The sequence below is a fragment of the Arachis hypogaea genome, chromosome 18 (assembly GCF_003086295.3).
Source record: "Arachis hypogaea cultivar Tifrunner chromosome 18, arahy.Tifrunner.gnm2.J5K5, whole genome shotgun sequence".
Classification (NCBI taxonomy): domain Eukaryota; kingdom Viridiplantae; phylum Streptophyta; class Magnoliopsida; order Fabales; family Fabaceae; genus Arachis; species Arachis hypogaea.
The window spans coordinates 14922231-14948247 of NC_092053.1; the positions used below are offsets into that span (position 1 = coordinate 14922231).

The window sequence follows — 26017 nt, forward strand, 5'->3', positions numbered from 1 at the left end:
AATCCAACCAAGCATTTTATCAAACACTTGGAAGGCACCAAAAGTAAACATAGGAAAATTTCAAGGAAAGTAAATCTACACTACTCAATTGCAAGGAATTAAACAACAACAAATCAAATGAACAATAAAGGAACATGAAAACATAAATTGCATTAAAGAGAAATAGGAGAACAAAAGTGCATCAATCATAAAAGTAGAGAATTATAAGAATTAAATGCTAAACTAGAGAAAGGAGAGGTAGAAGAAGAAGAATTACAAAAGGAAAAGTAAATCTAAGCATGAAATTAACCTAGATCTAAGAATTCCTAATATAGATCTAACCTAATCCTAATCCTAGAGTGAAGTGAGAGCTTCTCTCTCTAAAACTAACTTTCCCTCCAAAACTAATCTAAACTAAACTAATGATGACTAAGTGTTTCATCCCTCTTCAATCCTTGGTTTAAATAGCATAAGAAATGAGTTGGATTGGGCCCAAAATGCTCCTCAAATCACTGGCCACGAGTTGCATTAAATAAATCACGTGCAGCATCGGCGCGTACGCGTACAGTGTGCGTGCGCGCCCCTAAACGCAATGCAACTATGATAAATCTTATATCATTTCGAAACCTCGGATGTTAGCTTTCAAACGCAACTAGAACCGCGTCATTTGGATCTCTGTAACTCAAGTTATGATTGATTAAGTGCGAAGAGGTCGGCTTGACAGCTTTTGCGATTCCTTCATTTCTTCATGAGTTCTCTATTTCTACATGCTTTTTCTTCATTCCCTCAATCTAATCCTTACCTCCTAAATCTGAAATCACTTAACAAACATATCAAGACATCTAATGGAATCAAGGTGAATTAAATTTAGCTAATTTAAGACCTCAAAGGCATGTTTTCACTCTTAAGCACAATTAAAGGAGAATTTACAAAACCATGCTATTTCATTGGATACATGGGAGAAAAGTTGACAAAACCTTCTAAATTCAACACAAGATAAACCTTAAAAATGGGGTTTATCACAATCCTCATCATCCTTCTTTCCATCCCGTTCATTAACAATCCCAATTCAAAACATAATTCTTTTTTTGATAAATAAATCAATCTTAAAACATATAATGTTTAAAAACAAATCTTTTTAATTAATTACTTCAAATAAAACTTCCAATTTTATAAAATTTCGGTAGCATCTCCTCTAAAACTTGGACACTGGTACCCTTTTCGGGTCCCAACCAAACCAAACCAAACGCCTGTTAATCAGTCAAATCACTTCCAATAACCATTATCACAACAACACTCAATTCAAGGAAATTGCAAAATTCAGAATTCAATCAACCAATCCTATAAATCACAATTTAAACCGACTTCAACCAACAGCATCAATCAATAGTTAAGAATTCTCAGTCTTCTCAAACAGTTTCAAACCAAACCATTCCTTAAACACTTTTCGAATCGTTTCCAAAATAGCAAATCATTCTCAATAAATAACCCGTTTTCAAATATCAAGTCCTTTCCAAATTTATTTTAAAATAAAATTTTGATATCAAATTGGGTTTAATATCAAATCAAGTTTCAATATTAAATCTTTTCTAAAATCAAACCGTTTCCAAAATTAACCTAAAAGGCAATAATAAATCTTCTCTAATAATTCAAGGAAAACCACTTTAACAACATCAATCAACTAATTCAAATATCTAACTTTCTCAATCGATCAGTTTATCAATCAAACTAATAATCTCATTCAACCAAAACAACTCAATTCAATTCATAAGACTCACAAAATCACAAAAATGTATTTTACGCGTTAATATCGATTTATAACAACCCTGTAACGTAAAATAGATTTAAGAAAAACCCTACCTCAAGAAGTCGAACCCATAAACTAAATCCGTCACCAAGAACCCTTACTCTCAGCCCAAAATCAACTGCAGCTTTAACCACAGCAGCTCTAATCACAACATACCACAACCAAAACTCAAACTTATAGCAATTATCATGACAAAACCTCAGTGTAAGATAACGGAATAGCAACTAAAGGGGTTTCAAGGCGGGAACAACTGACTGAAGTTAAGAATAAAAGAAGGAATGGCATAGCAGCAGCTCCGGTGAGCTCCAACAATGGCAGCTGTGGTTGGTGACTACCCAGGCAGTAACGCAGCTCGAAACAGAACCAAAACTAGAACCAAATGGGATTTGGAATTGCAACTGCAGCAACATCACCATCGAACAACAACAGTTTATTCTGACATAAATTAAAAGTAACATGAAATGGCTTTTGGGTGAAACTAAAACAAATTATTATGGTGAAGGAAGCACAAAAAATTCAATCTTACCATGAAAAACAGCAAACCCCAATGGAACAGACGCGGAGCAGAATGGAGAATGGATCCAGGCAGAACAGGGCAGAAATCGAAGCATGATTTCAGCAGTGGAAGGACAGCTCCACTCAACTTCTGCGCGTTATCCTTGAACTCCACGATAACACCTTTAATCAACGGCAATGAGGCTTCGACGATGGTGGCTAGGCAGGACGCGACGGTAGCAAGCTCGCTTCAACGGCTCCTCCTTCCACGACTCCTTCCCTCTCATTCGCTTCAACGACGGCAACGAAGATCCTTCCAGCGGCTGCGTGCGATTCTAACAGCAACAGAGGTGCGGGTGGCGGCAACGGGCTTCATTACTGACAGTGGCAGTGACTGGCGCGAGGATGGCGGTGCTGCGATGGTGAGCTTCTTCCGCAGCGAGGAATGACAGAACAGCGTTGTGCTTCTTCTCCTCTGGCTCGTGGTCGGCGGCTCGGTGGCAGGACACGTCGGCGACTATGATGAGGCGGAACGGGTTGGACGGCAGCAGGGTGCGGCGGCGGCGGCGGCGAGCTTGGACGTGGTCTCCCTCTTCTTTGCAGCCTTCCCCCTCCGATCTCCCTCTTCTCTCTTTCCCTTTCCCCTTTTTTTTTCTTTTTCTTTCCTTCCTTCCTGTTCCCGTTTTCCCATTTTCTTTCCTTCTCTGCTTTTGTTTCCCTTGCAATTAGGTTTAGTTTTGGAGAAAGGGGTGGGTGGCGGTGGGGTAGAGAGTTAAGATTAGGGTAGTTTAGGTCATTTTAATAAAATTAGGGGTATATTGTATTAATTAAAAATCTAATTTAATCCTTTAAAATTATTTGAAAATATTATTTGATTATTAATTTATTAATTAACTTTTAATCAAATATTTTAATTTAAAATTAAATTTAATATAATTAATTTTCTTTATTTATAAAATTAAAGTATTAAATTCTAGAATCTCTATTATTTAACTAAATTGTATAAATTTTTTATTCTTTTATAACTGTTAAGCTGTCTAATTTAAATAAAAAAATTATTTAATAATTATAATATTAAGTAAAATTTCTAATTCAATTGTCAAAATTTGATTTAATTATTTTTAATAAAATAATTTCTAAAAATAAAGTCTTTAATAATAATAAATAAATAAATTGAAATTAACTCATGATAATATTTTTTTGAAAATTATAGGTCTTACATATAGTTTTTTAAAGAAATAGGAATATATGACTTCTCCTCCTCGATAAGTCATTCTATTATTTCCGTAAAAAAAGACCTCAAAACAAAAAAAAAAAATCTACTTTCATTATTGGCTCTGTAAAAAAATACTGGAAATACTAAGCCCCACCACCATTCTTACCCAAGGTTCCATCTGCTAGAAGTATTGGCCTTCCACCATTATTTATCTATTGAAAATATTGACCATCCACCACCATTTTAAAATAATATTCCATCTGAACCACCTATTGTATATATTCCTTTCAGTTTTTTTTTTATCATTTTACCATTCTATTTTTATTATTAAATTTGTATTTAACATGTGTAGTATAAAATCTCAGTTTTAATTTTATTTTTTTTCATGTGATTTTATTTTTATATAGCTGCTATTATTTTTATAGTTAGTTATAGCAAGTTCTTGACCCCAATAAAAGAAGAGGAAATTCTAATAGAAGTAAAAAAAAATAAATAAATAGTAACAAAATATACATTGGCATATATTTCACATTTATTTTTTATCTTTATCTACCATATCATACACAATAAAATAGCAAACACTAACTACACAATAATTTCTTTGGCATTACCATCAAGATTATTGTGAATTAAAATTTTATTACTATTTACCACATACAAGAATACCGTTATGGGTGAAGATGAAGTAGAAGAACCAGTTTTTACCTAAAAAATGGAACTAATAAGAGAGCAAATAAAGAATTAATTACCTAAACAATTGTAATCTTAGTGATTAAGTTATAGAAAATAAACATTCAATATTGAAAAGTATTTGTTATCATCATTATTTTAATATCTATTTTTTGTAAAAAAATGTATTTTTTGAATTATTTATCCAAACACTACAACTTTAAAATAAGTACTTCTATAACTAAAAATTCAAATATAAAATAACTTATTTATAAACTGCTATTAATAAAAATATATTTTAAGTTTTTTTTTCCAAAAAAGTTTATTTAAATTGTTTACTGGACCTTAATGATATGTGTTTTTCTATGTAACTTCTTTCTTTGTTACGTTTTCTTTTGGGCCAGGTACATTAATTCTATGTAATGTAGGGGGTGGATAGTAGTCATGCATGTTATATCTAGTGTCTATCATATAAATTGCGGATAATCATAAAAGACAAATCTTTTGTATTATTATTATTATTATTTTTTTTTTTTTTTTACGAAAGATAGGAGACTCGAACTCGCAACTTCTTAATTGAGTATAAAAAGACTATACCATTTGAGAGCTATAACTCATTGGCTTATTATTATTATTATTATTATTATTATTATTATTATTATTATTATTATAAAAAGCTTGAATACTCATATATATGAATAAAAACTGAATAATTTAAAATAAGAATTTTTATTTTTTATAATGTAACGATTATTTCATATTAAATAGTTTTCTTTAGCACGCAGCACCCATCAAGAGTGACAAATCTTACTTGATTTGTGACTTTATTTTCAAGTAATTAACAAAACAATAATAATAAAAGAAAGTTCACAGTAATTTAAATATAAACTTATAATGATATATTAACAATAAGGTGAAGCAGCCTTATTTTCCTTCTCTAATTATCCTTGCTTTCACTCCAAATTTTTGTGGAACATCAATTCCTTTCACATTCTCTCTTCATCTCCTTCTTTTTAGTCTTCTATATTAAATTTTAATGCTGTATTTGCTTGCTCTTCTCGAATCAAAGATGTCGAATAGAGTTAATTAAAAAAATAAATAAATAAACTAATATGATTCTCCTAATATGCTAAAGTAAGCTATAGACTTTAGATAGTTTAAAGAATTCCTATAATCAGTTCTTTTTTTTTTTTTAAATCAAAGTTTCTTTTCAATTATATCTATTAGCTAAAAAATATGATTTTTTTTTTCTTTTTAAAACAATAAAATAAGCTCATTCAAATATTCAGTTACCATTAAAATCATTGGAAGAAGAGCCAATACACAATCTATTGATACTTCCCTAATGAGGCTCAATTTCAGGCAAAATAGTAACCCCAAAAGCTCCAGCAACAATCCTCCAGCAACAATCCTTTAAATTGATGCTTAAATTTTTCATTTTGTCAAAATTAATAATAACTAATATAAAATCATAAAAAATAAATCAAATTATATTAATTACAAAAATCACAATAATACTATAATAATTAAAATTACAAAAATCACATAGAGAATATTACTGAAAGAAAAAAATTGATGACAATGATGAAAAACGAGAAAGATGGCGAGACTCTCTGGAACCAGGAAGACAATGACGTTCTCTGAAACGTATAAGATGGCGACACTCTCTAACGTGACGACGTTCTCCTCAGCTAGGTGAGGCGTGCGCGAAAGCTGCGGTGACTTTAGCAGCTGGACAGGTGAGATTGAAGAGAAGAGAGTGAGATACAAACACAGAAAAGGAATATAAAGGTTAGGTGAGAAATCCATCAAAACAAAAAATAAAGTGATTTTTTTTAGTATTTTTTAGATATTTTTTGAAATGATAAAATTAAACAATTCGATTAATTTAAAAGAATAACTTTTGTCTAACATATAAAAAAAGGTATTTTAAGTCTTTTAAAAAATTAAATAAAAAATATTTTTTATTTTTATTAAATTATAAGAATATTTTAGTAAAATTAGTGATATGATATATATTTTTTTTTAAAAAAAATCTAATGCTGACGTAAAAAATAAAATTCACATAACTTTTTGTTATTTGTCCATATTTTAAACGTATTGATACGTATGAATTTATTATTGTACCGAAACAAACATCATATTTTATTATATTAACACAATTATAAATAGTAGAGACTTAATTAAATTTTTCTATACGTAATATAGAAATTCCGTTTGAATCTTTTAAAATATAGAGATCTGAAAATTTGACAACTAAAAAGTTAAACATTTTGAAGAAGTTTTATTTAATTCAAGTACTTCCATTCTTGTTTGAATTTTACTATTTGATTCATATTTGTCAGGGAACAAATAAGATTAAAGCCATAGTTGTTGATGTAAAAGAGGATATCACCGAATGCAATGAGTAGACTGAAGGTTTGTCGAAAATGAAGGATCTTAGCTTGAGCTGCTGATTATACATAAAAAGGAGTACTATTCAGGAGGACTCATCAGATCTCTTTCTAATTATCTGAAGTATCTTTCATGGCATGATTACCCTTTCCCTTCTTTGCCATCAGTGTTTCACCCTTCACAAAGTCTCTTTGAAATGAATTTGCCTCGTAGCAGTATCAAACGCCTATGGGAAGGCCGTAAGTTTAAATAAAAGGACACACTTATTTAGCGTTGTAAACTTGTAATTTAATTAGTAGTCTATCTTATCCTAATTAAGTTCTAGTATAAATAAGTACAAATATAAAGAGACACATCAATCACATGTGGCTGAAATATTTGTATCATAATCAACCATTTAATTTCTAGAAAAGTCTGGAAAATAACTCATTTAGAAATGAAAATGATATAGGTAGAAAAACAGAACCATCATTTTCGTTATGCGAATAATTTTCAATATTATTTTTAAAAATAAAAAAAATTGTTGACTTAAGAGAAAAAGGAAAAAACGAAGAACAACAAAGTAGTGGAGAACAAGAACCCTTGTGAATTGTGATTACAAACACACAAAAAAAACAAACAATGAAGGAAAGCCATGGATGCACCTCGCGCCCTCCTCCTTCTTCTCCTCCACCGCCACCTTTGAACATAGCCATGTATCCATGGTTCGCCATGGGACACCTCACTCCATGTCTCCACCTCTCCAACAAGCTAGCAAAGAGAGGCCACAGAATCTCCTTCTTCATCCCAAGAAGAACAATCTCAAAGCTTCAACACCTAAACCTTCACCCACACCTCATCACCTTCATCCCCATCAACGTTCCTCACGTTCACGAACTTCCTCTTCATGCAGAAACCACATCAGACGTTCCCTTTGCTCTATACACGTATATCGCCACCGCCATGGACCTCACTGAGAAGGACACAGAGCTTCTCCTCAAGGAACTAAACCCACAAATCATTCTCTTTGATTTTCAGCATTGGCTACCAAATTTGGCACGAAGCTTAGGCATCAAGAGTGTCCAATACATGATAGCTTATCCAATTTCGACTGCATACCTCGGAGAAGGAACGAGAAAGACATTAGAATTAACGGAGGACGATCTCAAGAAACCGCCACCAGGGTTTCCTTATGATGATGATTATTCCTTCAAGTTTTATACACATGAACTCCGGTTCTTAGTTGAATCAAGGAAAAACATCGAGTTTGGAAGCGGTGTTCGTTTATACGATCGGTTCTACATCGGTACAAAGCTGGCGGATGCAGTAGGATTCAAAGGTTGCAGACAAATCGATGGGCTTTATGCTGATTACATTGAAACTGTTCTTGGGAAGCCATGTTTGCTTTCAGGGCCTCTTTTGCCAGAGGCATCTGACATAGATTTGGACAAAAAATGGGAATCATGGCTTAATGGATTCAAACCTGGTTCCGTTGTTTATTGCGCTTACGGAAGTGAAACCCAGTTGCAACAAAACCAGTTTCAAGAACTGTTACTTGGTCTTGAACAAACCGGTTTGCCGTTTCTTGCAGCGCTTAAGCCACCGGTTGGGTTTGATTCCATTGAAGAAGCGTTACCAGAAGGGTTTAAAGAAAGAGTTGAAGAAAGAGGAGTTGTGTACGGTGGATGGGTCCAGCAACAATTGGTTTTGGAGCACCCTTCTGTTGGATGCTTCATAACACACTGTGGTTCAGCTTCCATAACGGAGGCTCTTGTGAACACGTGTCAGATTGTCCTGTTGCCACGTTTGGGATCTGATCATATTATGAATGCAAGGATGATGAGTGGAAAATTGAAGGTTGGGGTTGAAGTGGAAAAAGGTGAAGATAATGGGTTTTTTAGCCGAGAGAGTGTGTACAAAGCTGTTAAGACAGTGATTGATGAGGAGAGTGAAGTTGGAAGAGCGGTAAGGGAAAATCATACCAAAATTAGAAACCTTTTACTAAGTGAAAATTTAGAGTCCTCTTGTGTTGATAGTTTCTGTCACAGGCTTAGAGATTTACTTTAAGATCTGATAAATTAACATAAATAATTTTAGTTTGTGAAATCTATTGTCTTGATACTTAATTATTTAATGTAACAGGTTTTAAACGATGAATCGTGTAAAAATCCGGTATTACTTAGGCTAACCTCCTTTAATATGCATGCTTGTTAATTTATCCTTTTGAGTTATATATTGTATCAATAATGATTAGGAAGTACTAAAAAATAATTTAAATAATCTAAAATTATTTTATTTAATATTCATTAATTACAGTTAGAATAATTATATAATTTTAAATATAATTACAGATGTGAGTGTTTCAAAAAAAAATTACTGAGACATTCTCCTACAAGGCAAATCTAACAACGAAATTTATATCTATGATTAACTAACTAAACAAAAATCTGTTTCTACCATGGTTCTGAAAATTGAATCGGACCGGCCAGTTTAACCGGATTAATCGAAAACCGATCACCTAATCAGTCCGGATAAGCTTAGAAACCGTATGACAAAAAACTGATAAAAAAAATCAGTCGAATTGGTGGTTAACCGGTGAATCGGTAGAACCGTCCCGTTTTTTAGCAGGTTTTTGGTTTAAAAAAAAACCTCTGAACAGCTTCGTTTTGTCCCTATAAGAAAAAAAAAAGGCTAAATGAACTAAGCTGAACCCTAATCCCTAAATCACCCATCGTACTCAGCAGCAACAACAACTCATCTCTGTTCTCTTCTCTGCCCAAATCCCTTCTCCCTTCTCCCTCACTCTTATCAGTCTCAGTCACCAAAATGGCACAAAATCCCTAACCCACTACGGCGCTACTTCCCTCTCTCTCTCTCAGCCACCAGCCCCTCTCTCTCAGCCAACAGCAGTCACCGCCTCCGCCGTCGCCGAACTCTTCTCGTCAGCCAGAGGGTGCCTCGCCGCCGGCAGCGACAGATAGAAGGTGCTTTGAGCTCTTGGCCGTCCATCCTCGTCTCCTCAACGTCATCGCCTTTGGCCGTCCGTCCTCGTCTTCTCTACATCGTTTTCATCTTCGTCGTGTGGGCTTGCAGATCGAAGCGGGTCGGCTGGATTCCTCCATTGTTGGTGAGTTTACTCGATCCCGTCTGTCTCGCCGTTCCTCCCTTGCCGGTAGTCTTGCCGCCTGTTTCGTTCCTCCGTCTGTCAATTTGGTCGCCTTTGCTCTGCTTTAGTTTTTTTCTTTTGTTAATTTCTATGATTTTGAGGTTCTATTTTTTAAAGATTCAACTCTGTTTGCTTCAATTTATGGTCGTGTATTTTGTTAATTTTACTGAGTTACTGAAATCTGAGATCTGATTCTTGAGTTGCTGTTTTTTTGTCTGTTTGTTGTGTTCTGAATCTGAATTGGGGTGAGTTGATATTTTTTCTGTTTGTTGTGTTCTGAATTTTGACTTCTGAATTAGCGTTGGTGGTGGTATGATTAATTTTATTATGGTGTTTTACATTGATCTGCAAATGAGGACATACATATGTTATAGCTTCTTTATACAAATTTGTTAGACCCAGCAGAAAAGTTGCAAAAGACATGCCCAGAAATAGAATAAAATCTTCACCCTCGTGCCCTCATCTTTATTGTTTATTCCCTTCCATTTCAACATTGTTAATTCTACAATAATTTCTTTCTTTAATTTCTCCTTTTACCCTAAATTTAGGAAATTAAACATTGGTTTAGATTTTTCTTATTTTAATTTTGAAAAGAATAAGAGGAGATCAGATTTTAGTTTACTTACCAGATATTGTTATGGTAACAAAAGAGGTCATGCTACATGTTTCATTGTATATTTAATTTTTAATAATTTTATTTAATATTTAATTAAATCGGTTAAACTCCGGTTGAATTCCAGTCGAACTTTTGAATCAATAAACCAGTCACTTTACCGATTCATTGACCAGTCCGGTTCTCGCAACCTTGGTTTCTACTAAAAATGATGATAAGAAATGTTTGTTGTTTTCTGTAAATTCTAATAATTGTAATTCTTCATTTTCTTTTGTGAATTATAGTAGTACTTGTGCACGACAAAATGACGATAAACTATTTTAGCAGCCTCTTGTAATAAAGACCAAATTCTGAAATGCAATAAATAGAATTTCTGACAAGAACATTACTTCTTTAATTTCTTGCAAATCTAACTTGAATTCTCTTAATTCCGAATGTATTTATAATTGTGTTCAATTTGTGAATTTAACTTATAAGCACCCATTATGTCTTAATTCTGATTCTGCTATTTCTAAATACAATCATATTACTCCATCATGTTTAGAATCTGACTCTAGTACTCATTCTTTAAATCATTGCAAATCTAAATTTGATTCTCGTAATTCGAAGCTATATACAATTGTGATCAGCATGTGAATTTCAATAGAGACTTGCTACACATACAAGTCTTTTTGATATACAAGTTTATACAAGTTAACCCTAATTTAATAAAATCCACTTTTATAATGCAAGGAAGAAGAGGAAGAGTTTTAAATTATATAAAACTTATCAATACACATACATAAAAAATTCTTAAACAATACAATATAAATGATTTGTATGGACTTATATGTGTAAATGACTTGTATGTAGAGAATAATCCATTTCAATAATAATAGTAATAACTCGTTATGTCTTGTGTCTAAATGTGTTACTACTACTATAACTCTTTGCAAGTCTGATTTTGGTTTACCTAATATTAATTATTCATCTAAATATGTCTTATTATCTAATAAACAAAATTATAACCCAATTGAACTATGGCATAAAAGACTTGGTCACACAGCTGTACGTAATGTTATAAGAGTTCTTTTCCTTAGCAATACTTTTGAACTTGTCTGAATCATGTTCTATATCTAAAATACATGCTATCCTTTCTTGGTCAAATTATGTTTATACATCACCATTAGAACTTTTCCTTTTTAATATTTGGGACCCTCTCCCATCACTTCATAAAGGTCTGAGGATAGATATATATTTTATTCAAAATATTTTATAATTAAAAAAAATTAGTCAAAACCAGTCCTAATTTATTTTATTTAGTATTTATTAATTATCACAATAATTAATAAATATTAAATAAAATAAATTTTAACTGATTTTTTATTTTCTTAGCATTATCGATACTTTATTAGTTTTGTTGATGCTTTTACAAAATATATATGCATATAATGTTTGCGCCAATTTTTTTTTCAAATATTGTCGATAGATTTATCGTTAGAAAATTTAATCTGATAATAATATTTTTATCCGATAAATTTATTAATATATTTGTCGATGATAAACTTGTCACTAACATCGAATACTAATGTAATAAAAAATGTTTTGAGCAATTGTTGGGGGTTGGTGTGGGATTTTAATATTTTATCATTTTATTCAATTTTTAATAAATATTAAATAAAATAAGTCTTAGTTGATTTTTTTTATGTTCCTAGCATTATCAATATTTTATTAATCTTGTTGATGCTTTTATAAAATATACGTGTATGTAATATTCGCGTCAATTTTTTTTTTCAAATATTGCCAATAGATTTATCGTTAAAAAATTTTATCTGATAATAATGTTTTTATTCAATAAATTTATTGATATATTTGTCAATAAATTTGCTCGTAAACTTACCACTAACATCAGATACTAATTATGACAATAAATCTAATAGTATTTCATATTTTTTATAATAAAATAGAATAAAATGTTTAATAAAATTAATCATTAAAAGTCACAATGTCATTTTTCAATTAATAAAAAACAGATTATTATTTTGAGCAATTATTGCGAGTTGGTGTGGGATTTTAATATTTTATCATTTTACTCAACTTTTAAATATTTTCGGAGAAAGTTGAAGCACCTCGAAACTCAAAAACCAAATTTTGTTTTATATACTTCTCTGCAATCCACACACACGTCAATGGCAGCCATGGAAGAAGCATCTCCTCCTCCTCCAATACACATAACCATATTTCCATGGTTTGCCATGGGACACTACACCCCATTTCTTCACTTCTCAAACAAACTTGCAAAGAGAGGCCACAGAATCTCCTTCTTCGTCCCGAGAAAAACAATATCAAAGCTTCAACACCTAAACCTTCACCCACACCTCATCACCTTCATCCCCATCACTGTTCCTCACGTCCATGGCCTTCCCCGTGGAGCTGAAACCACTTCTGACGTTCCCTTCTCTCTTTTTCCTCTGATCGCCACAGCCATGGATCAAACAGAGAACGACATCGAGCTTCTCCTTCAAGAGCTAAACCCGCAGATCGTGTTCTTCGATTTCCAACACTGGCTACCCAACATAACTCGAAAACTCGGCATCAAATCCATGCAATACTGGATCGTCTATCCGTTTTCATTGGCCTACTTTGATAAAGGACCAAGACAGAGACAGAGTCAAGGGAATGATTTAACGGAATCTGATCTCATGAAACCTCCACCAGGGTTTCCCGATTCATCGGTGAAGCTTCACGCACACGAGCTTCGCTTCGTAGCTTCCACAATGAAATGGGAATTTGGAAGCGGTGTTCCGATATATGATCGGTTCAGAATTGGAAGAGAGTTAGCAGATGCAATTGGGTTCAAAGGTTGCAGAGAAATTGATGGTCGGTACACTGATTTCTTTGAGAATTTTTACAAGAAGCCATGCTTGCTTTCCGGGCCTCTCTTGCCAGAGCCGTCAAACATTGCTTTAGAAGAGAAATGGAAATCATGGCTTGATCGATTCAAACCCGGTTCAGTGGTTTATTGTGCTTTTGGAAGCGAAACCGCTTTGCAACAAAACCAGTTTCAAGAACTGTTGCTTGGTCTTGAACTAACCGGTTTTCCGTTTCTTGCAGCATGTAAGCCACCGGTTGGGTTTGATTCCATTGAAGAAGCGTTACCAGAAGGATTTAAAGAAAGAGTTGAGGAAAGAGGAGTTGCGTACGGTGGATGGGTGCAGCAACAGTTGGTTTTGGAGCACCCTTCTGTTGGGTGCTTCATAACACACTGTGGTTCAGCTTCCATAACGGAGGCTCTTGTGAACACGTGTCAGATTGTGCTGCTGCCACGTTTGGGAGCTGATCATGTTATGAATGCAAGAATGATGAGTATGGCGTTGAAGGTTGGAATTGAAGTTGAGAAAGGTGAGGAAGATGGGTTGTTTACAAAAGAGTGTGTGTTCAAAGCTGTTAAGATTGTGATGGATGATGAGAGTGAAGTTGCAAGAGAGGTGAGAGAAAATCATAGCAAGCTTAAGAATTTCTTATTAAGGAAAGATTTTGAGACTTCTTGCCTTGATAGTTTCTGTAGCAAGCTTCAAGATCTTTTGTGATTTTCTGTGTTTTTCTTCTAGTGGGAGCAATAAGTTGTGTGTAAAAGAAATGAAAAAGAAAAAAAAAACTTCCAGAACTTTTTGTTCTTGATATTAGAGTACCAAGTACCAATTGTGTTTGTTTAAAATGTGATGTTTGGAGTGTTCTTTTTTAAATGCCAAATTGTTTAACTAGAAAAGTAAAAATTAGACCATTCAATTCGTTAGAGGTATAGAAATTGGACCGTTATTTGTGTTATAAAAAATTAAAAAATTTGAGGTATAGAAATCTAACCGTCTAATTTGTAGAGATATGAAAATCGGATCATCCGATTTATGTTAAAAAAAATAAAAAATTTCAGATACAGAAATTGACCCCTCTAATTTGTTTATCTTCCACAATTTTAAAAAATACTAAAAATTACAATGTTAGAGTATATTACTATTTTTATTTTTATCCAGAAAAAACTAAATAAAAAAATTTCAAAAAGACAACAAACAACAAATTATATTTTTTTTGATAAAAAAAGTTATATTACCTATCAATAATTTTATAGTCATTATATGATTAATATGAACAAATAAAAATCTAACTAACACAAGCATACATTTTCTAGTTTTTATCAGATGTCACCCAGGAACAGAGCTAACATAAAATTTGAAAAGAGTTTAAATTTATAAAATAAAAATTTTAAGAAAATTAAACTAAAATTTATTTTTAATTTACAAAAAGAAAGAAGTTTAAGAGAGTCATTATCCCCTTGAGGCATGAGAGGCTCTGCCTCAGATGTCACCTATGTTGCCATAATCCTCTCCCTGATCACCTCGCAGCAAATTTTGAAAGCAGCTTTGGTAGTCATGGAAGAAACGTTGAGAGCACTATTAATATAACCCCACCCTTTTTGTCTTATCTGTTTATTCCAATTCTCTATTTAGGTTCTTTTTTACCTTATTAAAAAAAATTATATTTTTAATTTAGCGTTATATTGATGTCCTAATTGGACCTAGTATCTGTATTCTATTCTTCAATAATGAATGGAATTTGACTTTGATAAAAAAAATACATTTTCTAGTTTCTACTTTTTTTTAAGGAAGGAAAGGGGTGAAAGAAAAAGTTATATTATTAACTTTAGATTAGTTAAAATAATATTTGAAAATATGAAGGGGTAAGGGACCAAGGGTAGGTAGTGTACTCAATAATATTTGGACTCAAATAATTTTGTAAACAAATAAAGTTATTATCACTGCAGTTTTTGACAACAATATTGTGGACTTACCATTTTCAGCAGGAAACTCATTTTCGTTTTTATTTATGGTCCATGTGTCATAAAAAATAATTTTATACCAGTTTTTATGTTATAAACAGTAAATAAAAATTTAAAGTATTTCTCTTTTTTAATAAGAGGAACTAACTTTAATTTTTATTGTAATCCCACTTAATTAATTAATTAAAATAATTAAAATTAATGTAGTTATTATTTTGTTTATAATAATATTATTAAAATTTATAAATTCAAAAATAATTCACTATTAAAAATATTAAAATTAAAAAAATTAATAATTTTATATATAATAATAGTACAATAACTATTTAACAACTAGTATTGCAACCGTTAATTTTGTAATGTAATTAGCATTTTAAAATTTATAAACAAAAATAAATAATCCAACAAAAACTTATTTTGTAATGTGTAAAAATTAAATTTATTTTTTCATGTAAATAAATTTAATTAATTATAATTTAATATAATAATATAAATAATATTTAATATTAATTTTTTATAATTATTTATATTTATTATAATTTAAATAACTAATATAAATAATTAATATATTTAATTAATATAACTCATTAATTAAATAAAGATATAATTAATTACTATAATTATTAATAAATTGATTATAATTTAATTAATTATAATTTAATTATTTAACAAATTATCATATGTGAAATTATAAAATTTTTTAATATAAACATATATGTAATGTAATATATATATTTATTAAAATTTATTTAGTGACTTGTCACATGACAAAAAATTGTTGGCTATTGAAAATTTTTTTAGAGGAATTCTTGGTCTCGGTCTGGTCTTAGTGAAAGGACTCTCTCCACTTTTTCTTCTAATGATTTTTTTTGTGTGAAAATAAGACCTCTATTTAGTATTTACTACCATTAGGACAGGCAATAGGTAGGGTAGGGTAGGGTTTAGACTCTACTCTAATTCTATTTGCGAGTTGAAAACTTCTTTAAAATTCTACTTTATCCTATCTGCGAGTTGAGAATTTTTCAACCCTAGCCCTACTCGCATCCTAAAGTTCTAAATCCTATCCTACCCAATCCTACCCGTAAAAACACAAAAAAAAATTCAACCATTCAAAATTTTATACATATTAATAAAATAAAAAATAAAAAATTAAGTTCAAATTAAAATTAAAAACGATAAAATCTTAAGAAAATCCAATATAAAATTACAAATAATATGATCATCAACTAGTTTAGTGATTATTTCAAGTTTTTATAAGAAAAAAATTGTGAATACAAGACTCACTTTCTTCACAAAATACATAACTTTTACATATATATTATATAATATATTAAGAATACAAATAAAGTAAGATAAAATATACCCAAAATCTGTACTCTATCATATCCGTAACAAGTAAAATAGACAACTATATCTAAACAGATTAATCCAAATTAAATATTCACAGGTAGAGTATATATTGACAGCCCTAACCACCATGGAGTTCCTCTTATATCCCCAACCCAAATGTTGAAGTCAAAAGGTGCATTAAGTTGTCTTTCGACGTGGCATAATTCCGAGTTGGCACACATTTCCAGTTTGCATGCATGCAAAACATTTTCCATTGAATAAAAAATTGAATCTCCCTTGAAGGATAAATTTCAGTAACACAAAAAATAATATTTGTTAAACAAAATTATTCAAAATTTACTTTTTTTTTGTTGTACTTTAAATACATTTTTCATGTATTAAAACATATTACTTTTCACATTTTTAACAAATAAGAACACTTGGTAGAACTTTTGCTAATTAATTCTAAATAAAATAGTTAATAATCGATTTAAACATTCCTGAAAAAAAGGCCGTGCAGAATAGTAAATAAAAAAAGAGACCAACAATTTCTCTACCGTGCCATAAATATTTGCTTCATGCACATAATTATTCGCTAAAAAAGGCCGTGCAGAATAGTAAATAAAAACTTACACTCTTTTTTACTTTTTATTAACACACTGAAATTTTATCCTTAGATTCGAAGTATTTTGGGAAGAAAAAGTATGGAAAGACAATGAATTTAGTGTACAATATGTACAATAGAAATAAAATTAAAATTATAATCCATTAATAATTAATTTAATTAATTCTTTATAATTTCGAATTTTAAATTTTAAATTTTAAATAAATAAGAATTTAGTTATGAAAAAGTTACGTATTCCTCCATTTTACGCGTATGCCGATTCGAAATTGGACCTCTACAAGAAACTCCAGGAACCGAAGATTCTCGCCGGAGCCCCTAAACTCTACCCTGACCTTGTCACACTCAACGTTGTCCCCTCCATCGTCGACCTCCTCAACCACGACAACACTGACATCGCCATCGACTTCGTTCAGCTCCTCCAGGACCTCACTGACGAGGATGTCCTCGACGACAACGATGTACCGGCTAGTTGATGCTTTGATAGAGAACATTGTTCTCGAATTCCTGGTGCAGATTCTCCACCGGCTTAACGATTCTGATCCCGACGACTCTGCCTCAGTTTACGCGACGCTTGCAACGATAGAGAATCTGATCGAAATGAAGCCGGCAGTGGTAGAGTTAGTTTGTGAGAGGACGAAGTTGATGAAGTGGCTGCTCGGGAAGATTAAGGTATGATTATTATATTGAAATTAAATGGTTAATAGTCAAATTATTCCTTAGAAGATAAGACATTCTTCAAATTCATTCCTAAAAGATTTTTTTAATCAAATTGGTCCTTTAAAGATTACGAATTAATCATATTTAATCTCCAGTCATTCCATTAATAATTTTATTGATGTTGTAAAACGTTAATTGATAACATATATAATACCTGATATATATGTCTAATTGAATATTGACCAAATATGTTTATAAAAATTTATTAATTTAGTCATTTTTCTCAATTATAAAAATCTTATTCCCAATATGACCTAGTGACTAAATTGATAAATTTTCGTAAATATATTTAGTCAACGTCCAATTGAACATGTTATATGTCATGTAAGCTACCAATTAACATTTTACATCATCAATCGTTGACGAAAATTGTAAGTGGAGTAACTGAAAGACAAATATGATTAATTCGTAATCTTTGAATGACCAATTTGATTGAAAAAATCTTTCAGTGACGAATTTAAAGAATGTCTTATCTTTCAAAGACTAATTTGACTATTAATCCTGGAATTAAATTAACGGGCTCTGTAACTGGATGTTCAATTCACTAGATATGTAGATGGTTATTTTGTTTGATTTAGTTTAAGTATATACAATTAACAAATGCTGGATGGTCATTTCACTAGGTAGTCGGATGATTATTTTAATAACTACGTGGATGATTGTTTGATAGTCAACAAAGAAACTTCTAAAGCCGGAGAGGTGGAATGATTAATGAGGGTGGGATAGCAAACGATTTGGGGAGAATGTTTGGATAAATTCCTTTAGTAAATTAAGGTTAAGATGGTTAATTTTTTAAAATAATTGTTTAGTTTTTTTTTTCTTATATTGGATCAAATTCAAAATCTAATGTACACATTATCAATATTTCTCTAGCAAAATTTTAGGAATTATATAAAATAAGATGACTAATTTATGTTGTAAACATCAACTTAATGTGATTTTAATTTATTAGAAATGCTAGATGTACAAATAATTTTTAACCAAATTTCTCCCAAACCTTTTTTTTATTATTTAAAAAAGAGCCACTTCCAAAGGATTGGGATTTTTTTGTAGCTTCTATTCCAACATTAGGATTAACCAGTAATACATCAACAACACACTCAATGCAGTCATCTGTACCCATATAATTCCAATCTCAATAACAAGTCACACAGTCATGTTCCCCATACTCTATTTAATTTTAACTACACTGCCCCTTTTGAAAACGGTGGTTTCTTCCCTGTAGAGTTCTGGACGTGAAATTCGGGATGTGGCTCTCCAATGCATTGTGCATGCTTGACAAGAGCTGGAGAATGCATTGGATATATGAGAAAAACTCCATCCCAATTTCTAATTATGTGTCTAAATAAAGAACATAGCGTATTCAAATGAATATAAAATGATTCTCTGACGTTTATATATTCATTCCATTAGATAATTAAGGCTTTCAGTAAGAATTACTTTCAACACTTAATAACACAATCCTGCACGTATACACTGAAAGTTAACTATACTTCTTAGATTGCATCATTAAAAGTTGATGGTGATTCTCATAGAGGATCTATCTTAGTTTGTTAGGTATAAGACAAATGATACAGTAAAATATAAAGATGAAAAAATTAGAAATTTGTATAAAATATAAAAACAATTGAAATAACTTTTTTTGAGAATTACAACTTCTCTCTATCACAAAGAGACTACAATAACATTCTCTCTTAATAAAAGGAGAACATACTTGTCTCTATCATATATAGGAGAAAACTACTTAAAGAAATATGATGTTATTCTATCTGGATGACTTGATTGAAATGAATTAAAGAAAAACTCAATTTATAGATGAGTCTCTTCAATATGAAGCTTCCGTCCATTAGAGGTATATAATTCTTCTCTTTTTCAACCATTAAAATTCTAAGGTTATAAACTAAGATTGTTTATTACCTTTCATTTTATTTATTTATTTTCTAAAATTAGCTTTACTAATTTTCACAATCTCCCACTTAAAGCTAATTTCGATAAATTTTCAAAATTCATGTTACTCATATATTCCATAGGCCGTATGAGAATCTACACCATTCAAACTTTTTTGTGTTGATTGGTTTTGTCATGGCATCTGTTAGGTTATCTTTAGTGTGAATCTTCTGCATATCAACACTTCCTTCTTCTACTACTTCCCGAACAAAGTGATATTGTACTCCAATATGTTTTGTTCTTGAATGAAAGGCAGGATTCTTTGTAATGTGCAAGGCACTCTGACTGTCACAATACATAGAAATCTTTTGTTGTTTGTGCTCGAATTCTTCTATCAACCTTTTGATCAAAATAGCTTCCTTGCATGCTTGTGTAGCTGCCATATATTCAGCTTCTGTAGTAGCTAAAGCTACAATAGTCTGTAATTTAGATAGCCAGCTCACAGATCCTCCTGCAAGTGTAAACACATAGCCTGTAGTAGATTTTCGTTTATCAAGATCACCTGCAAAGTCTGAGTCGACATATCCATTGACAATGAATTCTGATCCTCCAAAACATAATGCAACATTCGAGGTCCCTTTGTTGTATCTCAAGATCCTCTTAACAACATTCCAATGCTCTTTACCTGGATCTGCCATAAATCGACTTACCACCGCAACTGCTTGAGCAATATCTGGCCTTGTACAGATCATGGCATACATAAGGCTTCCCACCACTAATGCATATGGCACTCGACACATTTTCATCCTCTCTGCTTCACTACTAGGGCACATACTTGAGGATAATTTAAAATTCATAGGAAGTGGAGTTGAAATTGGCTTACATTCTTGCATGTTGAAGCGTTACAAGATCTTCTTCAAATAATTCTTTTGCGATAGTCAAATCTTCCTATCTTTTTTGTCTTGGTGAATTTGTATCCCTAAAATCTTGTTTGCTGGTCCCAAGTCTTTCATATAAAACTCCCTAGCCAACTGTGCCTTCAATTCTTAGATTTGATCTTTGTTGGGACCTACCACCAACATGTCATCCATATACAACAACAGAATGATGAAATCATTATCACCAGACCTCTTGTAATAGGTACAATGCTCTGAACTAGGAGTGTTCGCGGTGCGGTTTGGTTCGATTTTTTAGGAAAAAGCCATCTGATCTGATCGTCTAATTAAAGTGCGGTTCGGTTTGGTTCGGTTTTTTTGTCAAGGTCATCCGAACCAAACCAAACCAATTAAAATCGGTTTGGTTTGGTTCGGTTTGCTCGGTTTTTTCAATCAAATCAAAAAAATTCTACCATGCTATTATGCAAAGTCGTAACATTGAAATCGACAAACCGAAATATACAATAGCTAACAAAGTCTTGATCTATTGAAATTTAACGACAACAGAATTCAAATACGACAATTAAAGAAGTTCAATAGTTCAACAGTCAACACAAGTTCTAAACCATTTCACAAGTTCTAAACCATTTCAAAAAACAGAGTTAAAATATTTGAAGTGAATGCACTTAAATAATTCAACAATGTTAGCTGCTGCTGGCAGCAGTGAACCTATTTAAATGAACCCGTGTCCTTGAGGTCACACAAAGACAATTCCATCATTACTCCAAGGCGCCCCCTTCTACTATCATTTAAAGTTGATTTGAAAAATGCTCCACTTTGAATAGTATGCCAACAAAAATAATGCCGAATAAAAGAACAATCAGCCAATCATTCCTTTGCTTCTAAAGTAAAACTTACTTAGAAGCTTGCTCATAACTGAAGAACTTCACTGCAGAGTTAGGCACAATCTGAGCACAATTAATACCATTCCCTTTGAACAGTCGACAAAAACCTTCAGTAATCCATATATATTTCAGGCCTTGGACAGTTCCATTGTATTTAATCTTATGAGGATTCTGGACCTGCATATCAGCAAGGCCCAGCAAAATCAAATGAATTAGATTACACCCCGGCCAGATTAGTTGGAATCCAAAGAACTTCGGATACTGCTGTAGCAAAATGGTTAAACTAACCTGTAGCAAAATCTTCAACCGTTCCGGTGGGACAACTGCTGTTCGTGATCTGCATTGATAATCGAAAGAAGCTTCAATTTATATAAAAGTTATTAAAACTATTATCAAATAGGATCCAGGAACCAACACGAAGTTGGTTGAGTGGTTAAGCAAATTCATTCCCTTTCTAGTGATCACGTATGAGACCTAAAGATGCAACAACAACAAAAACACCATGCAGGAAGAGGCAACTAAGGTTCCCTAAACTGAAATTCTTAGTAATAAGATCCGAATATCAATGGAAAATTAAGGAATTATTAGCAAGACATATAGTTGAGAATCTCCAAAAACAATGAATATCAATGGTTCATATTGACTCGGGCTCCATATTGACAGTAAACAACCACCAATAAACAACCAGTAAACAGCAATAAACAGCAAATTACCTGAATCAGTGGCTTGGGCTCCATGTTGACTTGGGAGGAAGGCTGACTGGGAGATTCGGAGGTGCTGCCGTGCTGGGAGTGGGTTGAACTGATGATAGTGGGCTAGTGGCGCTGAGTGGGAGAACCTAGAAACACTGCTGGCGCTGGGTGGTGGAGTCTCAACGGCGACAGCGTCGTGCTGTGCGTGGGCGACGGCGTCGTGCTGTGGGTGGCGTCTCTGCGAAGAGGAAGGCTTCGGCGTGGTGCTGTGGGTGGCGTCGTGCTTTGGGGATTTGGAGAAGAGAGAGCGAGAGCGACTGGGTAGTAGAGACTAGAGAGTAGAGAGCGCAGCCGCAGGTTAGGGATTGGGGATTTGAGGGGTTAGGGTCAGGGAGACAGGGACGGCTTGGGGGGGGGGGCGCTCTCACACTAGCGCAGCAACCTTTGTTCATTTGGGGGGTGAGGGTCTGGGGGGTGGGGTTAGGCATTTTTAGGGTTTTTCGAACCGGTCGGTTTGGTTCGGTTAGGGTTTTGAGAGTAAAAATCGAAAACCGAACCGAACCGCACAAAAAACAGCAAAATGAGTTTTTTTTTTGGTTTTCGGTTAATTTGGTTCTCGATTTTTTCGCTTCGGTTCGTCGGTTTAGTTCGGTCCGGATCGGTTTTGAACACCCTTATGTATAGATTTGCTGCAATCTTTTCTGTTTTTATTACCACAAGAGCTCCTTTAACAACTTTTAAGATCCCACCTTCAATATGGGTCTTACAACCAAGTTCATCCAATTGCCCAATTGACAACAAATTCTTCTTCAAGCCTTTTATGTGTCTTATCCCTTGAAGTGAACGAATAGGACCATCAAACATTTTTATTTTGACAGTACCCATTCCAACAATTTCTAAGACATGATCGTTTTTCATAAACATCGATCCTTCCAAGACAGGTTCATATGTACAAAACCAATCACGATGGGGAGTCACACGCCATGTTACTCCTGAATCAACAATCCAAACATCAGTGAGCTGTTTACTGATGCATGAGCATCTTTCCTATCTTTTCCTAGTGAATTTGCATCTAAATTGTTGAGTTTAATAAAGAATTATTTATCTTTTAGCCACTATGGATGCTACTTTAAGTCTTGTGCAATTTTATTTATTTTAGGTAGCATTCGGCTGGATTTGATGGAGTTTCTGCAGTACAAGAATCAAAGGAGATGGCCACAAGGAGCGACGCGTGCGCGTGACTGACGCGTACGCGTGATTTGAAGATTTGCTCAGCGACGCGTACGCGTGACTGACGCATACACGTGACACGGGAAGGAGACCATCGACGCGTACGCATGACTGACGTGTACGCGTGACATGCGCCATGTGCAGAAAACGCAGAAAAACGCTGGGGGCGATTTCTGGGCTGTTTTGACCCAGTTTCCAGCCCAGAAAACACATATTAGAAGCTGCAGAATGGACGAAACAAGTGGTCTCCACCCATCAACTGAAGACTTGCTAATTAATTTTGATTTAAATTCAAATCTTATTTTTAGGAAAATATATTATTTTAATTTTAGAAATTAGATTTTAAATTAATTAGGATTAGATATAAAAGGGAAAAGAAACTTCTCTTTTAAGGACTTCCAATTCTATACCAATTTACATTCCGTATTCCACAATTTTCTTCTCTGAACCATGAGCAACTAATCCTCCATTGTTAAGGTTAGGAGCTCTGTCTATTTGTATGGATTGATTTTATTGCTTTTTCTATTTTAATTCATGTATGGATTTACAATTTAAGAATTATTTTTGCTCTTTATCTTATGAATTTGGGTGGAATGGAAGTATGACCCTCTTTCTAATTGAGTTCTTGTATAACTTGGAAAAGCTCTTTACTTGAACAACAGCTTGAAAAGAATTTCTCCTAAATTCTAATTATCTGAGTTTAACGGGATACGTGACATATAATCCTCTTATTTTTGGGTAATTAGGATTTTTGTGGCATATAAACTGGAATTTGAACTTCACCCTCTAATTGGAATTAGTTGACCAAGGAATTGGCTATTGATGAATTTTAGAGGAGACTAGAAATGTCTAAGAAATTAGGGTCTAGTCACACATAGTTGTTATGAATTAAATCCTGCATAATTAAAATAGTTAGTAAGAAAAGTGAATCAGGAAAAATAGATAACTCTGAAACCTTAACTGTTTTCTCCGTATTTTATTTCCAACTCATTTACTTTACTATTTTAATTTCTGAACTATTGTTTAATGCTCTTTGAACATTCAAACACTCTTTTCTGTTTGCCTGACTAAGCCTATCACTCAATTATTGTTGCTTGATCTATCAATCCTCATGGGATCGACCCTCACTCACCTGAGGTATTACTTGGTACGACCCAGTGCACTTGCCGGTTAGTTTGTGGTTAGAAATTTCGCACCATTTACTGCCTTTAGAACCAATTGTTGCTTCGCCATACAGGATTTCTCTATCATCAGAGGTGCTCGCAACACGTCCTTGAGAACTTGATCCTTCTGGAACCTTCTCTATACTCTTCTTATTCCAACAATCTTTCTTGAAGTGCCTTCTCTTACCACAATTGTAGCATTTGACCTGCTTCTTACTTTGTGACTTTGGTCTACTTTGATTCCCACTGGAACCACGCTCTATTGATCTTCCTCTTGTCATCAACAAAGTGTCTGCTTGTTTTGAGTTCTCTAATCTATCTTCCTTATTCTTGCACCTAGATTCTTCTTCAAGAACCGCAGCAGCCATGTCATCAAAAGAAAGATAATTAGTCAAAACATTATTAGTTAAGTTAATGATAAGTTGATCATATGAATTTGGTAGACTTTGAAGTAAGAGCTCTGCACGTTCGTTTTCTGCTATGGTATATTCCAACGATGAGAGTTGAAAAAATAGCGTATTTAGATTGTTGATGTGATCCGTTACCGACGTGGACTCACTCATTCGAATAGTATAAAATCTTCACTTCAAGAATATCTTATTGTGAAGTGACTTGACTTCATATAATTTGGTAAGAGCATCCCAAATTTCTTTTACTGTCTTTTTCTCTGCTACACTTGATAAAAGTGAGTCAGCTAGTGCCAAGTGTAAGTTTGCAACAGCATTATTGTCCATCTCCTTCTATTTTTCATTTGTAATTCCAGTGGGTCTACCTTCAATTGCTGTCACGCAATTGTCTTTTCTCATAATGGCTTTTATCTTCAATTTCCAGATGGAAAAATTACTCCCATTGAATTTTGGAATTTCATACTTTGCTGCCATTTTTTTTAGACGGTAACTCGCAGCAAAAAAATATATTAATCAGCAACCTTTGGCTCTGATACCACTGTTAGGTACTAGGCAAATGACACAGCAAAATATAGAGATGAAAAATTAGAAATTTGTATAAAATATGAAAACAATTGAATAACTTTCTTTGAGAATTACAACTTCTCTCTATCATAAGGAGACTCCAATAACACTCTCAACAAAAAGAGAACACACTTCTCTATATCATATATAGGAGAAAACTAGTAAAAAAAATATTATGTTATTCTATCTGGATGACTTGATTGTAATAAATTAAAGAAAAACTCAATTTATAGATGAGTCTCTTCGATATGAACCATCTGTCAATTAGAGGTATATAATTCTTCTATTTTTCAACCATTAAAATTTTAAGGTTATAAACTAAGATTGTTTATTACCTTTTATTTTATTTAGTTATTATTTATTTATTTATTTTCTAAAATTAACTTTACTAATTTTTAGATAATTGTCTACCAGAATAGATAGACAAAAGTTGAAAAATCATTTTTTATTAGAAAACACTATTTAATATTAATAAGGACTAAAGTGAATTTT

The 26017-nt window shown here is 32.7% G+C and overlaps 2 protein-coding genes, 1 long non-coding RNA gene and 1 pseudogene across 3 annotated transcripts; 2 read left to right on the top strand and 2 right to left on the bottom strand.

The window, feature by feature from the left end:
- Positions 1–6828: 6828 nt before the first annotated feature.
- Positions 6829–9904, top strand: LOC112772019 (cyanidin 3-O-galactoside 2''-O-xylosyltransferase FGGT1-like). Its single transcript, XM_025816901.3, has 2 exons — positions 6829–8504; positions 9426–9904. The coding sequence occupies exons 1-2, from the start codon at positions 7182–7184 to the stop codon at positions 9771–9773; spliced, it is 1671 nt and encodes a 556-aa protein (XP_025672686.2). The 5' UTR covers positions 6829–7181; the 3' UTR covers positions 9774–9904.
- A 2481-nt stretch (positions 9905–12385) lies between these two features.
- Positions 12386–14025, top strand: LOC112771931 (cyanidin 3-O-galactoside 2''-O-xylosyltransferase FGGT1). Its single transcript, XM_025816791.3, has one exon. The coding sequence runs from the start codon at positions 12487–12489 to the stop codon at positions 13885–13887; it is 1401 nt and encodes a 466-aa protein (XP_025672576.1). The 5' UTR covers positions 12386–12486; the 3' UTR covers positions 13888–14025.
- Positions 14026–19585: 5560 nt separating this feature from the next.
- LOC140181252 (uncharacterized) lies at positions 19586–25435 on the bottom strand (annotated as a pseudogene).
- On the bottom strand, positions 21045–22622 carry LOC114925827 (uncharacterized). The gene is made up of 3 exons (XR_003815534.2): positions 22183–22622; positions 21758–21806; positions 21045–21646 (listed from the first exon to the last, which is right to left on the bottom strand). It is a non-coding gene; the product is annotated as an uncharacterized lncRNA (long non-coding RNA).
- Positions 25436–26017: the final 582 nt, after the last annotated feature.